At 36.9% G+C, this 20852-nt stretch overlaps 1 protein-coding gene across 3 annotated transcripts in view; it reads right to left on the bottom strand.

Moving 5' to 3' along the window:
• Nucleotides 1-2581: 2581 nt before the first annotated feature.
• The window catches only part of TBC1D23 (TBC1 domain family member 23), a 37697-nt gene continuing 19426 nt past the window's right edge, over nt 2582-20852 (bottom strand). The window contains exons 9-20 of one of the 3 annotated variants that reach the window (XM_075716871.1): nt 20661-20783; nt 19526-19618; nt 16744-16914; nt 16485-16527; nt 15647-15759; nt 14829-14971; nt 13590-13634; nt 10033-10035; nt 9654-9742; nt 6697-6832; nt 5328-5522; nt 2582-4077 (exon numbers count right to left, since the gene is read on the bottom strand). In XM_075716871.1, the coding sequence (XP_075572986.1) occupies nt 3996-4077; nt 5328-5522; nt 6697-6832; nt 9654-9742; nt 10033-10035; nt 13590-13634; nt 14829-14971; nt 15647-15759; nt 16485-16527; nt 16744-16914; nt 19526-19618; nt 20661-20783 (1236 nt within the window). In that variant the 3' untranslated portion in view covers nt 2582-3995. The remainder of the gene's footprint in view (nt 4078-5327; nt 5523-6696; nt 6833-9653; nt 9743-10032; nt 10036-13589; nt 13635-14828; nt 14972-15646; nt 15760-16484; nt 16528-16743; nt 16915-19525; nt 19619-20660; nt 20784-20852) is intronic. The other 2 variants (XM_075716878.1, XM_075716865.1) reach the window with 2 other exon arrangements.

Here is a 20852-nt window from a genome sequence, read left to right as displayed (position 1 = left end):
CCATCGCCACCTTCTTGTACAAGGACAATCATTTTCTAAGGTAGAAACCAATATGCTGACTGCCACGCTGTTTTTATTACTAGCTTAACCACCGAGCGCTCCCTCTTACTCGACACAGAACATTGCTGCCTCGTGTGTATTTTACAATCTTGGACTTTTTAAAAGCACCTTTGCAGAACTGCAGGTTCGTGTTGTTTAGAGGCCGGCATCTCTTGCACCGTATTTCTCATGCAAGAGTATCTCTGCAAGATGAAAGCACATGACAGCGGAAGGGGCAAAGATAAAGTGGGTAACCCAGGGTGATCGATCTCTCACAGATGCTGGGCTGAAGCCACTTTCAGGAAACATGTGCCAAGAGTTCAAGGATGGGAAGCGCACAGCCACCATAAAATGGACAACCACCACTGCGCGCAGCAGTTACACACCTTCCTTCAACAGAAAAACTGTTCGTTCTGTCCCTTGGAGCAGTAAAGGGAACAGCGTATCCCAAAGTGAGCAAGCCAAAGGATGGCAGAATTACCAACAGTGGACAACTGCAGATGAGGAGGCGATGTAGCAGCTCTTTGGTAGAGCTCCCTCCCTTTTACATGTGCCCATGGTAGTAGAAACAGCATATATGCATTTTTTTTTTTCTTTTGAACAGCACACCTTGCAGAACTCCAGGTGCAAAGAACAGCTGTCTCCTGAGTTCACATGAGGTTTGGGGCAGAGCACAAAATAAGAAAGAGAATAAGCAGTGAAGCAGGATCATTCCTTCTAGGCAAAAAGCACAGGCTAAAAAGCCACTGTTTCCCACGGTTCTGAGAGATACAGTGTATTTTTCAAGTTTCAAAACAACAATACTTGAAAGCACTAAATACACCCAAAAGAACAAGTTGCATACTACCACCCGCCTCCTTCCCAAAAAGCAGAAACTTTTCAGCATTCAGTAGACTACCCCTATATTGAAAAGGTTCTTTGACAGTATCAAAAGTCTTGAAACTACACCTGAAATGCAGTTGGAAGAAACAAAACACTGCTGAGATCCAGGTGTAAGGTCTAACAGGAACTAAACTGGAAGAGCAGCAATTAATCTTTACTTATATATGGAGAAGGCAACGTAATAAAAACTGCATCTCCACAGTCAGAGTATTTTGATAGATAGATAGTACTTGTGAAGTTCTGCATAAATTCTCACACAGAAGCACTGACCCTGGCTATTAAACACAAAGGAAAGAGTTTCTATTTGGCAGGAAAGCTCAGTCTGAAGAGTGCTTCTTTCCTGCTACAGATCTCATTTCTATCACCAAAATAAAGAAAAATCAAAATTAAAACCCCTGCAACATAGCAGCTGTCATCTTAGAGAGAAGTGCATGCAAACAAAACAGGAGCCTGCAAACCGCTGGCAAATAATTTAAAAAAATCCCCTGAAGATGAAAGGGACAGGAAGTAGCATACTGACTATTTTGATTTTTCTTTTCAAAAACTGTCACTCCAGTACTATAATTGGAATCTCTACTTAGCAATACAAGTTTTGTGGCAAACACACTAACCACAGATACATACACTACGAGGCCAAAGTAGCCTTTAAATTGTGGGCAGAGATGCATAAAACACCACTGAAATTATTCATAGTTTGGGCTGAGCTTTGTAAGATAAGGAGTCTGTTGATAACTTGCACATTGCCTTAAAAATTACAAATACTTAACCTCTTAATGGCTTGGATTATACATTTCTACACAGAAGAGATTTAAGAATTTACTGTAGCTTTACTTACTGTAAATCTAAAAGGCCTATATTTGTTGTCCTCAGAGGAGCACACACATTACCCACTTTGCATATTTAATGCCCAAATACACCCATTTAAGTGTACTTTTCACTACAAGTAATGAGATTCTTCAAGATACCACTTTAAATATTTCAGTGACACATGAATTTCTCAATTGCCCCCAAATCATGTTCACAACTCTCCTCCGAGTAACTAGCAGAAGTGTGTTGTTTCATTTTGTCTACATTTTCATAATATAAAAATATGATGCTGAGAAGTCTGGAATTTATTCAGAGACCTTCTCTATAATTTGAACACTTGTTAACTCATTTTGACCTTTCTATGAATGCTTACTATGGCTCACCCAAAAGTATTTAATAACATTAGTCTAAATTCCAATATACTTACATTAAGGTGTCACTGACAGTAGCTCCCTATAACCAACTTCTTTCACTCCAGAGATCAAATTCACTTCCATTTACAAAATACCTTTTGGAGAAACTGCCAATTGATTTAGAGAATTCACACAGTATGCAACTAAATGCCTTCCGACAGAACAAGTTATGTTCAAATTGTACTGGTTTATTTACAACTGTAGTTTATAAACAGTAACACAAACATCTTTACATGAAAAAAATCTCATTGCTAAAGTAGGCACAGAGTCAGAGACTCTTTGGGATGTTTTCAGAAGAGAGTAGGAAGAGGAAAATGTAATACAACAGCTGCTGGGCAAAACTATAAATACATGAGCATTGGCCCAGGTGCAATTTCATGCAAATATCTTCAACAGTTCAAGTTCTATTGGTGTTTACTCAGATACTAAGGAGGAAGAAAAAAAAAAAAAGAGGAATTAGTTCCAGAATTAAGGTGCCCTAGCTTGATTCCTAGTAAAATAACTTAGAAAAACTGTTTTTTATAAAGGTCAGTTTAATTTATTTTACCTCCTGATGATGTACCAATTCACAGGTTTTGATTCAAATACTCAGAAGGCTTCATGCAGCAAAGCTAATTGCCATTATCTTTATTTCACAGTTTTCAGTAATTTCCACATCAGTCTATGAAGATGCTACACCTCAGCCATAATGACATTCCTGTACTGAGCTTTCTAACCAGAGAACCGTTCTTGGAACAAGTGGAAAGCTGCTGATAAACAATCACATAGTTGCCATCTCTCAAACATTAACTAATTTACAACATGTTAGTTAAAAGAATATAAACAAATGCTTGAATCAATGAAGGCAACAGGTAACGAATACATTTATCAGGTATATAGCACTTGAATCTCTTCACTTTATTTGTGTGCGTTAATTTTCTTGCTGAATACACCTCCAATCAGCACATATTTCTGTGCTGAACTGAAGCTTTTTGAAGGTCTAATTATTACCTTAGACATTTTGTTTCTGAGGAGCAAGGTAACTTGTTTTCAACTATCATAGTCTGTCATGAAGCATTAACTTCAATTTCAATACACACACTCATCTTTACAAGAGAAACAGCCTCAACCTATGAAATGTAAAATTTTGCATAATTAAAAAATTACAACCCTGTAGTAAAAACTTATTGTGCACAGTTCATTTTGGTGTTTAAAAATACCCTCACCACCAACTGCAATTATTTAATCTAGTAGTGCATAAGACCTTTAAAAAAGTTAATTTTACAAATTGCTTGCATTTTTTTCCCATTTATCTGCAGCCCAAGCTGGACTTAACCATTTTTAATGAGAAGAAATCAGTGTTTCTAAGATTTTTTATCTGCTCTGCTCATAAACCTAAGTTTTTAATCAGTCCTTGATACCACCCAGTAGGCAAAATGAAATTTATAGACTGTAGGCAATGGAGACATTTTACTTTCAAGGGACAGTAATTTAAAAACTGTTCTGTTTTCAATTGCTTCTCTGTACCTGGCACAGCTTCATTCCTTTAACACACTTAATGCGAACCCAGCTGCGTGTTCTCTTGCAAAGATGCAGATCACTTGCATTAAGGCTGCATTAAAAATAAAACAAACTGACCTTTATAATAAACACTTCTTCAAAACAAAAAAAAATAGAATTAAAAAAATGAAAAATCCTGTTCAGAAATTGATAATAATTTACCCTATCTTAAGCCTGCTACTCAGGCACTCCCATCAGCAAACAGAAAAATTCTCTTAAGTTAGTGTTCAGTTGGGAAACAGTAAGCTTGTGTCCAACGTACAGTATCTTAGTTGCTGCTTCTTTATAAACTGTTCTCTACAAAGTCTTTAGTTATTAACTCTCCAAGGCATCCAATACTTTCATGATCTGTTGTTTTATGGCTTTGGTAGCATCACCTGCATTTGGAATCAAATACCTTAAAAAAAAAAAAAAAAAAAAAAAAAAAAAAGATTAGAAAGAACCATGATTAATTCACTACAAAATTTTTGAGCATCCATTCCATAATTCTTGTTTTCATTTTTCCTCTGGCACAAACTAGGAGGAAGGAGGAGGGGAGGGGAATACATTAAAATTAAAAACTACTGAGAAAATAACATTTATTTCCTGTTTATAGTATTAAACACTTTCCTTTTGTGAGCTTAGAACTGTTGAGAAGTACTTTACATGCCATTCTGGAAAGGAAAAGTTCTTCATTAATTGACAATGGTATAGATCAGGCAGTTCAAGGTCTATACAGATAGCACTGTCTGACTGAAGCATAGCAGTCCTCATTCGTTTTTGGTTTTTTGTTTGGTTTTTTTTTTTTTTTTTTTTTAATTCATATAGATAGCTCTAGATCATTTATTTACAATCCTTTCTCTTCTGGATTTGCTCCAGTCAACAAGGTAGTGATGAAGTAATTCAACAAGCAGCAAAGTTATCTGCAACATTTTAATTTAACTTTGTCTGACCTACTACCAAACTAATGTCATTCTAAGCAGCCAACAGGCATAGAACAGCTTCCCTAGTTAGCCAGAAAACTCATCTCCCACTTCCTGTGAAAAGAGAGCACCTACTGCGCACAGTTCTTCCTAAGGAAGAGGACAAGAAAATGTCCAACTGATGTCAGCAACTTTGTTAAAACAGTGCCAAGAAACAACAGGCTACACCAGCCCAATACACCCATCCCTGACTTCCCTCCAGTCTTAAGCATGCAAACGCTGAGCATGGCAATACCAAACTTTGAGGAAACAGGGTTCAGAGTTTTGAGGTTAGGCTTCTGGACTCCTTGTACAATGCATAGGAAGAGTGAGATGTCTCAAAAAAGATGCCACAGAAGAAACACCACTCTCTTAAATCTCACTCTTCACAAATCCATACTTTAGGCTGCACATAGTTGTCCACTTTGTTTTCATTTGAGACATATTGCAAAAAGAAAACACTTGAACACATTCCATGCCCAACAACTGTTGTTGCAGAGCATGGAGTTCCTCTCTGCTGGGTCTTGTAAACTCTTCTCATTCTGCTGGCAGATCTTTTTTCTAGTTCACATCTGAATTATATATTCCTAAACAAAAACTATTACTTTTGAACTCAATTCTGGAAATTACAGCATGCCCCTGATTTCCAGCTGGCAGCATTCTGTATATCATTACTACATACATCTCTGCTACTGAGGTGGCTTACCTTTCAACTGCCAAAATTTCTATGCCTGAAGTATTGCTATTTCCATATTTAAAGGTGATCAGTTCCGGGTGTTTCTTCTTGGATGTGATTTTGACTACAGAGTTGAGTGCCTGTCGAGACTGTATGTAAGCCAGTCCCTTTCGCGATGGAATCTCTCTCAAACAGTACATATGAGTTGCTGTTACTAGGAGGTGACTTGAAGGAAAAGAAAAATACAAATTAAATTTGCTAATGAATTAAATATCAGCTATTTAGAAAGCTAAATTCCACAAATAAGCTACATGGAGAGAGCTAGATAACAGTTCCCAAATCTAAGAAACAGTTTTAATACTTTTAAAATCTGTAATTTAGAAAGGTCTACAGAATACTTCAGATTTTCCTTGAGTACTGTATCAGAGCCATTTCTGAAAACAAGCATGGCATCCTCAACAGCATACAAAACCAGTGAGCAGTTAACATCATCACCTCAACACAACAGCCATGAGTGCTATCAGCAAAGATCACAACCATCAGTAATGTGTCAGGCCATGCACAGAGTAGGGAAAATGCCACCAGCCTCTCTCCTTCATCCTTCAATCATACCCCAACCCCATTCCTCCATCTATAGAGTGGCAACTCTACATGCGGAGCATCAGACCCAAGTTAAAAGGACATGCTGGCACTCCATGATTGTCACGCACTGTACAGGCACTAATGTCGAGAGGTTGACCTGCCAGCTCAGTTCAACACCCACTTTTGCCTTCTTTATGGAAGGAATGCACGTTCAACTAGTGGTGGGAACACACTAGCTGAGTTCCAACTCAGTTTGAGAAATCATACTATGACAGATTACTAATCATACACCATATAAAATAAATCTAACAGGAAAATAAAATCATAAAAGACAAGAACAGACCATGATGCAAGAGAAAGCCCATCATAACTTTGTTATCCAGATTCAACAGGATGTGCACTCTTTGGGGAAGCCAACACACAGCAAGCATCATGTTCTGCTCATGCAGGATTAACAAGGTCACTGAATCTTAGGGGCAAGATGGGTGCATAGTACAAGGCACAGAGACAAGTAGACAAGGAAAAATGGAGCCACAGGTATGGGGGTCTACCTGGTCTTGAAAAATAAGCCTACGCATACCGAGAATATTTTTCTAAGTAACTTGTCTTGCAAAGCAAAACTTCATAATTACATATTATTACCATTCTATAACACTGTAAATATAAGAATGCAAATATAGCAGTAACATTTTGTCCTAGGTTGTTTTACACCTTCACTTCCTACTTTAATATCAAGAATAACTTAATTGCCCAATTTTTTTTTTTCAATGTGTATCAAGACAGACATTTTCATTAAGCTTAGGACTAATTCCAGTACCTGGGAAACATATGTCCATTTTCTTTTACTTCATTACAGGGGAAGTTATACTTCACATCAGGTTTATTTATCCATGTTTGGATGTTGACGACCTCTTTTCGATCATCATCTGACATTGAGGAGCTATCAATTTCATCTATTTTGAAGGGAGTGGGTAAAAAAAAAGAGAAGAAAAGATTTTCACAAAGCATCAAACAACTTTTCAACTCATTTAAACCCATAGTAACTACACGCTGATTCAAACCAAGGTCCATCTAGCCCCCAAGAGTGTCCATAAACAATTGTTCAGAGGGAAGAAGGAAAAAGGCATGCATATCTGATATTTCTCTTTTAATTCTCTCTCAGCAGACAACTATTTTCAGCTCAGGGGATTTCTTAGACTGGTCTGATTTGTCCGTTCAGTAAAGTTTAATAGATCTCTTTTACATGGACTTGTCCAGACTTTCTCTGAAGCCATGTAAACGTTTTGCATCACAACACTAATATCTTTTGGCAAGGAGTACCAAAAACATGTCAACTACATTCCAGGAAAGCCTCCTTTTGTGGCTTCTAGTTTCTTGTACAAGAAGAAATAAACATCTGCTGATCCCTTTCCAGGCCAGGCATTTTTGTGGGCCACTTTTCCTCCCTTAAATTGCTTATTTCACATAACAAAAGTTCTAATACTCAGTTACGCCTGTTGTGAAAGCCATTTCACACCTTTTCTCACCCTTCTTACCCCTCTCTGAATGTTCTCCCATTCAAACATATTGTTTCTGAGGTAGAGGATCAAGACATGCAATATTCAATGTGTGGGTAAACCATAGGTTCATACAGTGACATAATGACCTCTGTTTTCTTCTCTGTTCCTTTCCTTATTATTCCTAGCATTTGATTTGCTTTTCTGATTGCTAATGAGCACTTACTTATTATAAACCTACTGTTCCTGGACATGGCCAAATCAGTCTACCATGTTGTATCTGAAACTAGAACTGGTTTTTTTCATGTCTTTCTCATCTCACATTATTTGATACCGAGTTTCATGTGCCATTTTATTGCCTAGTCACTCAGACTAGCAAGAGACTCCTTCAATTCTTCAGTCTGTCCTTACTACCTTGAATAACCTTGGATCATTAGCAAAAATTGTTCTCTTCAGGTTCACCTCCTTTTCTAAGGACATTTAAGAACATACTCAAAACCAAAGTTTTCAGCACAGACCTCTGTGAAACACCCAAAACTCTTGCAAATGTTATCACTTAGTTGCAAAATACTGTTTTTATTTCTAAATATGGTGATTATGTTTATGCAGTAATTTTAGTGCCACACTAGAAGAATTTAAGCAATCTAGTTATCTAAAACAATGAACTGTATTAAATGCATAGAAATTACTCCCAGAAATAATTTCAAAGGACACCTCTTTAAAGTGTCTTTTTCAAAGTCAGTTTTCTACACTTTGTTAAATACTTATTTCAAAGCAATTCAGAATTAGTCATACTTTTGAAAAGGTTTTCACTGAAAAATACATTATGAAATTGAAAGGAATGGAACAAAATCCATCCTCATTTCACAGAATCACAAAGTGGTTGAGGATGGAAGGGACCTCTGGAGGTCATCTGGTCCAACTCTCCTACTCAAGCAGGGCCACCTAGAGCAGGTTGCAATTATTATAGCTGATTGCATTTATTTACTACAAAAAGCCCACTAAAACTTCATAAAAACAATTACACAGAAACAGGTTCACTTTTTGCATTCTTCTGTACCAAAATAACACACACTTCACTTCATATGTGTTGGCTTTGCTTATTCAAATCACTACAGTGATTCTGCTAACTTACTAAATCTAATAGTGCTTTTAAAAGCAGAAAATGTAATTAGCAAACAACCATTATTGAAAGTATGTTCTAGACAATTCATCTCTGAGGACCTGGTTTTCTGAAACCACATAGACTTTGCCAAACACTATTATGGATGCTCGAAGAACTGTGCAAACTTAATTACATGGCATTTGGCGAAGTACCACATTAGCGTTAAAGCTTCTGCCTGATAGTTTCATTTGCTCCTTCCCAATTCTTATAGCAGACACACAATGATCAACTGTTTGTCATCAATCTTGTTTAAACAACTCCAGATCCTACAAACCTGCTTCATTAATCTTCCTAAATTATTTCTTTTCCAGGTCAAAGACTCTTAGTCTGGTTATTTGTTTCTCACACGGAAGCCGAGTATGCCTTTTAGTCACAGAATGGTTACTTGTGAGGTGATGATGGTTGGGAGTGAGCTAGCACTACCAGAACAAAACCAGGACAGCAGTAGGTCTGCACCATTCTAGCATTAGCACTAGTCTCAAAAACAACCACCTTTGTGAAAAGTGTGGTGTTCCAGTTTTGTCTGTAATTTTTCAACTAGATAAAAAAATTGAAGAAAAATGGTATGTTTTTTCTAAAGCATTCTGCATGCACATCAAGAGATGAATAAATTATCACTAGATTCAATGCAATCTTAAGTCCAGCTCCAACTATATTTTCAGAAATTCAGATCATTAAACTAACTGCTTATACTAGAGATTCAACCCAAGATCTATCAGCCAAACGAGGTCCTTTACATTTTCCTTACTGTCATGAGTAATAAAGGTACAAATGCAGGTTTACATGTACAAGCCCAGTGTAGAAAAACAGATCTTTACCACAGAAATAACAAGTTGAACACAAACGATCCACTACACCCATCCATTTCTATTTCTTCCTGTTGACTGTTTGGTGCCTACCACAAAATCTTTTTTTATTTAGTCTGCTACTATGTATTTGAAGAGGGTGTTTCTTGGTTGGTACTAGGCACCACCATAACAAACACAATCAACGATAATAGAAAAATGTCCTGTTGTAAGACAAAGATGTAAAATACACTCTTATGATTTAGCCAAAATTAATAATTTTGTCTAAATAAGCTAATCTACGTAAGAGGAAAATCTTCTACTGTACCAGTATCATATTCTTCTTCATCTCCGATGCTGAATACTGGTTTCACACCACGGTAGGGTTTTCCTACTCTGTCACTGCTGCTGACATGTCTGTTGGCAATGAAAAGGGCAGGAGAGAACATGGGATGGGAGAAGAAAAGTAACTGTCAAACTGATGGTATGATTCCTACAATAACATACTAGCAAAATGTAAACACAACATTGCAGCTGAGAAGGACAAGAGAGTTTCATGAAGCTGCCTGCAAGGAAGCTGTGACTGACCCATCAAGCAATTTGGTTAGTGAAAGGATGTATTTCACAGTTACTTGGCAAGGCTAACTGTTGTAACAAATAAAAGTGAAAAGAAATACTTCTTTGTTTTAAGAAGAACATCTGGTTACCTTCTCAAATGACAAAATATGGTAGAGACCTGAAAACTGACAACATGGTATGAAGTTTCTAGCATGAAACCCTGAAATATTTCTGGACAGTCAGGGCAGCTTTACATGGATGCCCAATTGGGATGGATTTAAGAACAAAGACTATTAACTAACATGTGTGGAAGCTCATTTTTCTGGTTAATTCCTCAAAAGATAACAAAATACTGTAAGCACTTCAAAGTGGGGTCATTATAAACCATCCACTGTAGTGTGAACTCTGACTTACTGTCCATTCCTTTATTCAGCATGAGCCCAAGCAATTCCTACTGCTAAAATCCCAGCATCACTGGGATTTCTGCATAGGTATTGACCTCAAAAATCACACTTAAATCTATTTCTACAGATCATATTAAATGACACAAACACAACTGAGTCTTATTTGACAGTAACTGTTGCAAATCCTGAGATATTTTAAAGTTCCAGCTCAGAGTGCTGTTATTACATGGCCACAGCTCTCATGTTAAAAGTTCTGTCCCTCAACTGCTGAGAATACCTGAAAAATATGAGAAAACCTAAAGGTTCACAATCCCACAGACTAGGTAATCGCTGAAAAAAATAGACAGTTCATGATTTTAGCCTTTAGAACTGGCAACATGTAGTAGTTTAAAAAAAAACCAAAACAAAACCAAAACACGCCTGTCCTTTTCCCCCATTTCAATTTCTATAACCTCCCTCCCTGTAATGTGTATTCATATTTCCTATACACTGTCAGCCCTAGTTCCTGTTTTAAGTATATTCAGAAACTCCAGTTTACATGCTACTGTAGAACCAAGTTGGAGAGGCAACCTCTCTAGTAATATATAAATGAATGCTAGCACTTATGTATACCTGAAAGCATATTTGAAAGTTAAAAAAGAAACCTACATTTTCTATGGCTAAAACTTATTAATGTGGACAAAAGAAGGAAATTTTTAACAGGAAAAAACCAGAAATGCATTCTACAATGAAACAAAAAATAAACATACAAAAACATGCTCATTAGTGTTTAAGACAATAAGCATCAATGACACTGACAATTCAAGAGGGCAGTGCTTCTATATGGAGGCTTTTGTAAATATGCTTTAGTAATACATAACCAATTGAGTAAGCAGCAGCACATTTAAATAGTCTCAAACTGAAATATGCAGAGGATTTAAGAGAAGATCTCATTGGTGTTTATAGATCAAAGTTAGTCAAGACAAGAGAAAGTAAAAAGCTACTTTGTAAAAACCTGGTAACACCTGAAACTAGAAATGGATTTCCTTTAACCTGTTTTTTTTTGCCCAGGTGGCCAAGAAGGCCAACAGCATCCTGGCTTGTATCAGGAATAGCGTGGCCAGCAGGAGCAGGGAGGTGATTGTCCCCCTGTACTCAGCGCTGGTGAGGCTGCACCTGGAATACTGTGTCCAGTTTTGGGCCCCTCAATACAAGAAAGAAGACATTGAGGTGCTGGAGTGTATTCAGAGAAGGGCAACAAAGCTGGTGAAGGGTGTGGAGCACAGGCCTTGTGAGGAGCGGCTGGGGGAACTGGGATTGTTTAGCCTAGAGAAGAGAAGGCTGAGGGGAGACCTTTTCTCTCTCTACAACTACCTGAAAGGAGGTTGTAGTGAGGTGGGTGTTGGTCTCTTCTCCCAAGTGGTTAGCAATAGGACGAGAGGAAACAGCCTCAAGCTGCATCAGGGGAGGTTTAGGTGGGATATTAGGAAAAATTTCTTCACGGAAGTAGTAATCAAGCATTGGAACAGGCTGCCCAGAGAGGTGGTGGAGTCACCATCCCTGGAAGTGTTCAAAAAACGGGTAGATGTGGCACTCTGGGACATGGTTTAGTGGGCATGGTGCTGTTGGGTTGATGGTTGGACTGATGATCTTAGAGATCCTTTCCAACCTTAATGATTCCTAGTTTTTACTTTCATTAAAAAATAATCCAGCCACCAAGCCAGGAAACATGAAATTATTACTCTACCCTTAATTGGTTTAGTGGTGGACTTGGTAGTGTTAGGTTAAGGGTTGGACTGGATGATCGTAAAGGTCTTTTCCAACCTAAACGATTCTATGATTCTATGTTTGCATGGAAGGCCATCATTACATTTTTACAAATGGAATGCAATTCCCTCTAGTGGCAAACCTGCAAAATGAAATATACTGGTGATAAACACAAAGTGGATCTAATTGAATGGATGGGAAAAGAATGCCATTCCAGGTTTTTAAGAGCTGCAATTTTAAGAGAATAATCCAGTGACCCTAGTGTGAGCAAATTTATTATTGCATCTTTCCAATGAAAGAAGATAAGCTATATGAGTGAAAGGAGCCAGTAAAATAACGGAAGTATAATCTCAATATGTCAAAAATACTTGTTTACAAATACAGGTCAAGTGTCTTTCAGTTATCAAACACAGTCACCAACTGTTTTAGGGTTGGAATTTTAACACTTTCTTAACATATTCTAAAAACTGACCAACAAAATGTGGGGAGAAATCCCCACGATGTTTAGGATTTCTAAATTAACAAAATATATTATGGGCTATTGGGAAATTCCCACTTTTTTTTAGAAAAGAATACTGGTTAACAGTACTATTGGTTTTGCTCACACAATACCATTCTGTAATGCTTATGGGTAAATCCTCTCTCAAAGTATGTGCAAACTACTTGAAAAAAGAATCCTTGAAAACCCAAACAGCATTTTAAATCTTCATTAATTCTTCCAGCACCGATCTTCATGCTTTTCAGTCTATGAGGTTCAAAAGCTATTACACAGAGTTCCTAAAGTATAAACAAAGTTCCAAAGTCATTACGCATGAGCTGTCCTTCATTTATCACAAGTGATTTTATACAACCTCAATTCACAATTTTTATTTCTGAAATAATTATAAAACAATAAATCTGAGAGAAACGTGAAGGGACTTCATATCTGTGTGAAACACAGTAGTTATGTGAACAAGATGAGGCAGAGTTGCAAGGTATATTTACTTATTAACTCAGCATTTTTCTTTTCTCAGTAATGAGCACCTCTGTTTCTATCAGCATGTTCTATCACCATGTGATGAGAAGCATAAAAATTCCAGATTTCCAGACAGAATTTCTGTATGGGTTTCCTGTTATACCTAAGCTCTGATGATGCTTTATGAACAGTTTATAATAAGTCCTTTTCATAGTTGTAGTCTCTCTTGTTAAAACCTTAAGCCATAATTTGTTCAGTCATTGCTGCTGGTGTCTTTCCCTAGTACAAGTCACTAATAAAATGTATACAGGAAATGACAAGTGAAAAAAAAAATTCCATAAAAAGCAATAGTAAGGAAGAGCACAGAAATAACAAAGCAGAAACTGAGAGAAGAAAGCACTGCCAATACATTCTTTCTCTTCCTCTAGTCCCCTGACCAGTACTTGTAAAAACCAATAGCTTTAATATATTCAAAAAACCTAAATTAATACAAAAATATGCGAGCAATTTTGTCAGTGTGACCAATGCTTACAATTATCGCAATGCCATGCTAAATACGACAAAGGTGGTTTTAGTCAGACTGCTTAATTATCAAGCTTACCGCTCCAGGCTTGCTCTGTCTGGCCAGGGAATACTGAAAGGTATTCTATAGTACATTGGGGCAGAGGACAGAACAAAAGAATTAAGAAAAAAAAAAGTTTAAAGGAAAAATCTAGGTAAGTAATTTAAATGCTCTATATTGGCAATGTATCTTCTTCAAGGAGGATGCTTATAAATAAAAGCAATGCTTCATGACAGCTAGCCACGAGGTAGAGAAAAATTCGTAAAAATTATATCAAAAGATGCATTTTTCATGCTATGTATGGCTTACATATAAGCCTTACTTGAATTCTTCACACAACAAAAGCTACTACCAAGTGCTATTTAGGAATTTTTTGCCTCTGACTGTGAAGCAGTAATAATTATTAAAAAAATCATTTTCCAACACAAAAAGAAACAAAAATCTGTACCTTTTGATTAGGTACAAGACTACTAAAAGCTACTGTTTGTTTGACACATATTTTAAATCCTGGTATCAAACACACACTAGCTCTGTAAGATTCTTGAATACCAATGTCTTAGCAACATACAACTCCAAAGGCTGCATTTTAAAGAACTCTAACACAAGCTATTCAATTAAAGCTTTGACAGATCTAAGTTGTTATTCTTTTATCTAGTTAAGATAAATATTTGGAATGATGACTTCCAACTTTGAAAGTGTCTTCTAACACGTTTGCACATTCTCCTTCCTAGCTCTGCTTGAGGATACAAAAAATGAACAAGAGTGGATTCTGGGTTTGAAAAGCAGCTTTACATCAGGACTTGAAAAATCAAGATCTTCAAAAAAGTTAACCTCAACTTGACAAGATAGGACAGTAAAAAAAATAAAACAGAACAAAACCAACCAACCAAAAAACCTGTCCAGAATCCTTCTGTCATTCACCCATTCCATTAGAGTCAGGATGGGGAGGAACTGAAATAAAAGTGAAATTATTCTTGACTTTTAGACTGAATACAGAACTGATACATTATAAGAAGTCAAACTAGCCAGGCAGTGACAAATTCTAGATAAACGTTCAAGAGAAAAGGCTACTCACACTGGCCTTGCAACACTAAGGCAGCACAGTAGGCTTACTGTGTCATGATAAAATTGTGAGGATAGCAGTAGGAAATCTAAAAGCTGAAACTGGAAGATAACCTTTTCCCCCTAATTAGTACAGTCTTCACATTTACAAAATAGCCACCTGGAATGGCAAGTCATTTGTCACTGCTAATTCACAGTGAGAGATAAGTGACGCACCTGTCCACTGGAGTAGATGTATTTTCAATAAAACTAATAACCTTTTCTTTCACATTCACAGATTTAGTCTTCAAAGCGACCGTCATTTTATTCACCAGGGACTTTACTCCTTTTGCATCACTTGAACCATTAGGAGAATCACCCTGTAAAAGTAACTCCTCTCAGGATTAATCATATAAAAATGTTGTTTACTCTCTAGTTTGTTAAGAAAGGAAACAGACTACAAAATAGTAATTACCTTCTTTTTCGTACTCAGTAGAACATCAATTACAGCATTAAGTATTCTTTTAGAGTTCTATCAAATGACAGCAACGATATGTGTCTGAGGTAAAGATAAAGATCCAATAAAGCAACCTTAACAAACCTTATTACTGAGCACTCTGCTACAAAAAACTAGAGAGGAAGGAATTCTATTAATAATAAATTTTATCCAAATTAAAAGCCAAATTCTACATACAACATATCAGCTGTAGAAAAGAGACAATTTTGAGCTTTCCCATGAAACTGTATGCCAGTTTTATAGTAATTTATTCCCAGAGTGAAGAAGAGCCAGGAAAAAAATTGTCCATTACATATATTCTGCTGGAGAATTACTACAGCAAGTTCTTCTCTACAAGCTCTTCCTCTGAAGAGGACAAAAAGGTTTAGGTCATGTCCAACTAGACAGTGAATATAGTTTGAAATTAAACACACAACTGAAAACAATCATCACTTGCAGTAATGCATTTTACAGAACAGAATGAGGAATATGAAGAAAAAAATTCAGTACACCTGGGACTCCCATCCCACTATACCACTTGAGCTTAAAATTCACTTACATCAACAGAGGAGGAATTTACGCTACTTCTTGAGCCTGAGGTACTAGCAATCCAGTGGCCATATCCATTTTCTGGTCCTTCCACATTGATATCTGCTAAGTGCTGCTGGAGGGCTGTTAAAAGACCATTAAAAAAATCTTCAGAACTACACTAGAATTAGACTGTTGATGAAAATACTGTATATCCAAGACTAATCAGTAACAATTTTTGCTCCACATGATTTAATAAAACAGGTAAATTCAGATACCGCTATAATCATCCCTGCCTTTTTTTCAGTAGTACAAAGACATTAGGATAATTTTTATTTTAGTAAAGAAAACAGTTAAAATACAGCAGCAACTAAAAATAAATCACTGCTTCTATCCTAAAGGTAGCTGTTATGACACTGCACATATTGACTAGTAATGCCTCTATACTCATATTGTAGCACAGATCTCTCCACTGCTGCAGAGCCTGATTGATTCCAGCAACATAAATTGCAGAATTATGAACTGATGACTTAAGAAAACACAACATCCATTAAGAGTAATTATGAAGTAGCATCTTCATATGGATCTGCAATCTACAGAGGCTAAACATCAAGAATGACAAGTTAGAAGAAAGAGGGAATTTCCCCACTTCCCGTTTTAATTTTTCACCATTCAGAAGTGTGGGTAAGCTGTAACAGTTAACGACAAATGTGCAAGTGCACAGTGTTGACTTACACAAAACAAAAACCTGACAAGTGAGACCTATTTGCTATTCATTTGGCTGATTTCTAGCCAAAGCATAATAAAAATACCAACGGTGTTAAGATACCAAATTTTCTCAAGCCAAATCTCATTATTAATAAGCTTACCCATAAATCCTCCTTTGGCAATGCTTACATACTCCTTATTTTTCTGCAACAGAAAAGACATTTTTGGTTGAAGCAAAAATCTGTGGAATGGTTTTGCAAGCGTGGTGATGAAACATGGGTTAATTTCATAAAAACTGTAAATGTGAGTAATGTAAAAAACAGTTAAGATTAAGGGGAAACTATTTTGCCATTTAGTATCAATGATATGTGCAGACACACTTTATTTCAGCTATTAAGATCAACAGCAATTTAATTGTACCTGTAAGAAGTGTGCTAGCACCATGTTCATATACATATCTTCTTCTTCCCTGCCACTTCCCATGAAGCAGAGATGTTCCCCACCAGCTATGGAGCCAGACTCAATAGATTGTTTTTGTGCTTCTAATAGAGATTTTACAGACTGTGCAAATTCTGATGGGTTTTGAAGCATCTGTGGAATGAACATACAAAAAGTGCTGTTTGACACCGACATACTGTAACACAACTTCCAAAAAGACACAAACTTTGAAAATGGTTATAATTTGTTAAGCACAAACAAGCCAACGTCAGCACTGTACCAGACACACACACACACACACACAAAAAAAAGACAGCCTGACCCAGATCTCATGCTATGTAAAGAGCACTGAGAATGATCCTTTTCTTCCTCACTCCACCTTGTTCTCCCCAGGAAAGAAATGCAGCTAACATTTGTTAGTTTATTTTTGCAGATACCAAATAATAGCAGAAAAAGTCTTTCATGTTGCATTAAGATGACAATACAGCAGAGGGACTGATTTCCATAATTATATATGCTTGAGCACAACACGTTCAAACTTTGCAGTTTTGAAACCCTTTAAAATACCTAGAATTTCTAGGTGCCAGAAAGGTCCTCCTCTTGTTGTCTCCCTGCTAAGCTTTTTCTCACTTACTTATCAAGATTTGGAAAAAAAAATTACAATCAGGAGTACAAGGAGATACCTAGGATTCCTGATACTCTCAAAAAGTTAAGGTTGTGGTCTGCTGAAGGCCTATTATGCATGCAAAAACAATGAGCTGCTATATGAAAGATGGAGAAACAAAGACTTTCTAAATACAGCTGAAATTTTAACCTGCTTTTGTGGGGAAGGCACTTATTTAAATTAATAAGGAAATATTGACCTGTGAATGGATTGGTGTGGTGGGGAAGGGAGGGAAGAATTCTCATCATCTAGCCTTTACACTGGCTTAAATGACAAAGTAATAAGTACAGAACCTAGCCATCAGTAAGTCAGCCATCAGTAAGTCAACCTGAATTTTAACTGGGGTTTTCCTAGAGCCAAATGCTGGTGCTTTATTATATAGGTGCTAAATCTCACTACTTCCCCTAACTAAGGCTACCTATAAACGAGATGGATTCCAGAGTGCTTTCCCCATTGCCTCCCCTTAAAGTAAATTGTGTGTACTTTGCACATACAAGTGTATAAAACGCACTGAAGTTCCATTAATGGCTTTTCATTTCAAAGATTATTCCCTACAGCTTTCCTGGCATTAAAACTTCCAAAACCAGAAAATAACCTGGTGACATTCATGCACCATGGTTCATTCAGGATCCTAACCATACCAACTGACACACACTGCAGAAGTTAATTCCAATATGTAATTTAAATACATACAAACTAATCGCATCCAACTTAAGAATTGTCTTCATGGACCTCTTTTTCATATATTACTAGGTTTTAAAACTGTTTAATAATTCATAATGCTTATTTCTACTTTATTGAATATGATGTTCAATTAAGGCTAGCAGAAGGACACCCACATAACATGGGGAAAGTTTTTTTCCTAAATCATTTTTGATCTAGGTTAAAACCTAGAACACTGTATCATAGAATCATTTAGGTTGGAAAAGACCCTTAAGATCACTGAGTCCAACCGTTAACCTAACACTGCCAACCCTCCACCACAAAGCCACGTCCCTAAGCACCATGTCTATACGTCTTTTAAATACCTCCAGGGACGGTGATTCAACCACTTCCCTGGGCAGCCTGTTCCAGTGCTTGACAACCCTTTCCATGAAGAAATTTTTCCTCATATCCAATTGAAAGCTCCCCTGGTGAAACTTGAGGCCAGTTCCCCTCATCCTATTACTTGTTACTTGGGAGAAGAGACTGACACCAGCCTCGCTACAACCTTCTTTCAGGTAGTTGTAGAGAGCGATAATGTCTCCTCTGAGCCTCCTTTTCTCTCCTATACAATTATACTTGTGCAAATAATACTGAATAATCCATCATTTTAATTAGAGAGGTAAAGATAACAGATCCAGGACTGAGCTTCTTAACTAAGAAAAGTAAAAAAGCCTTTTATGGGGTGCATACATAGAAATCATTCCATGCAGCATCCATGCATCCAGCTTGAAGTGAAATAGTAGAGGGTTAATCTAGAAGGGGAGAATACACCATAAGCCAGCTGAAGCATAAGTGACTTGGGGAAAAAGGGACAGAGAAAAAAATATGATTGAATGTTCAGTTAGGAATTCATAGTCAAATGGAAACTACAGTAAAATCTGTCATGAAGTAATTAGTCCATAGTACATCTCAGTCTCAAAATTAATGTACTTCCTCTCTCATATTGTATTGCAAAAAATTTAAAGGAGCAACCAAATCCTTTTCAAAGACACATGCTCCTTACAAGCAGGCTGTAGTAAGACTGGCTGGAGAAAAAAAAAAAAAAAAAAAAAAAAGAATTACACCTTTCATTAGAAATTATGATGCTAAAAAGAGATTTCTCCTCCAAGCAATGTCTAGTCTTTAGCCTGTATGGGTTTCCGGTTCCAGGCAAAGAACAGGAAGTCTGGAATCCCAAATTCTAATGTCATTAAGGACTAAACTTCTCAGTAAAATGATGGTTGCACCAATCTCCTTTAGAGAAGCTGACTTTTGAAACCTCATCACATAGCTAGACACTGCAGTCTACAGACTAGAGTCAACTAAAGATAATTTATTTTTCAAGACAGGCCTTTCTCTCTCCTTCTATTTAACTCAAGATTCAAAAATCAGTAAAGAAACAAAAAGCATACGAACCAAATCAGAGTCTAAATGAAATGCTGTTGATAAATGCCCAGCATTGTATTGCTCTGCAGGACGACAATCCACCACAAAGAACCTTACTCCTTCCTGAAAGAGAAAGATTTTGCCTGTTACAAAATTTTAAAATCTTGTAATTATTGATGGGAAAGTACATCATTCAATTATATTTTAATACTAATTCCAATAGTACAGGAACCCCTCAAAGGGGCTAACAGCTACCAGAAAATCTTATTTCATTTGATCTGAACTTCTACAGTTACCAGACCACCAACAGTATTCTAATAGTGATTTTCCATTAATACATCAGCCTGTGCATTGGAAAGGATCACCCAAGTGGGATACACAGTGTTATTATTTCACCTCTACCGAAAAGAATGGTAGTGGGTATGAGGGCACACATCAGCAAGACATCAGAAGGGACAACTTTCAAGTCCCAATCCAACATTCCATTACTACTCAGCACAGCACATAAGGATAGCTTTATATCCCACCCACTTAAACAGGATATAACAGATGCTTAACTTTACTTGGCCGGGGGGGTGAGGTGGGGGGAAGTCTGCATGATGAAACTGGGGCCTGGAAACTGCTAAAAAAAGCCAGTAGTCAATAAGAAACACTGTAATATAGCCACGCTATTATTGATGTATTGGTTTTAATTATTTAAGTGAAGTCCCTGCATCTAAGTGTCTGCAATTAACTACTACAGAAATAGCTTGAGTCAATTTGTTTGTTTGTTTAAAACTTTCATTGACAAAAGACAGATATTTCATAACAGCATTCTTCTCAAAGGTACTGAGTAGTGGGTTTTAAATTTTCCTCTACCACAGCTACATTTGGAAAGGAATTCAAATTAGTGAGGTATTACTTTAAGCTCCCACTCCACAGATTGAAATCAGCTGTGTGAAGCTCCTCTGTACTGTAGCTCTACTTGCTACAGCACAAATGCATTGCAGTCAGCAGGTCATTTACAAGGGAGACAACTTCAAGACAAGACTACTTTTTCCTGAAATAGCAAATATTCATCTGTGTTGTTAGTACTTAAAAATATCTGAGATACACAAAGAGTAAGCGATTCTTTTCCTTTTCTGTAAAATTGGGGGGGTGGTGGAGGGTAATTCAGTATACTTACTCCTTGTTGCTGATTTGCTTGAAGAATCTCAGACACAGAAACTGCTAGACAGAGAGCCTGGCTCAAGTCTGTGTCATCATCTTTGAGGCCCAGCAAGCTGCTGCCAAAAAGACTGTGGTTGTCCTAATAAGGCAAGAGGGAAAAAAAAAAAGTTAACTGAAGCCGTTGTCTTTAGATGTGATAAACTATATC

Source organism: Pelecanus crispus, chromosome 1 (assembly GCF_030463565.1).
Source record: "Pelecanus crispus isolate bPelCri1 chromosome 1, bPelCri1.pri, whole genome shotgun sequence".
In the NCBI taxonomy this organism is placed as follows: Eukaryota; Metazoa; Chordata; class Aves; order Pelecaniformes; family Pelecanidae; genus Pelecanus; species Pelecanus crispus.
Note: the sequence above shows the minus strand (reverse complement) of the source record. Positions and strands in the feature narration are given on the sequence as shown.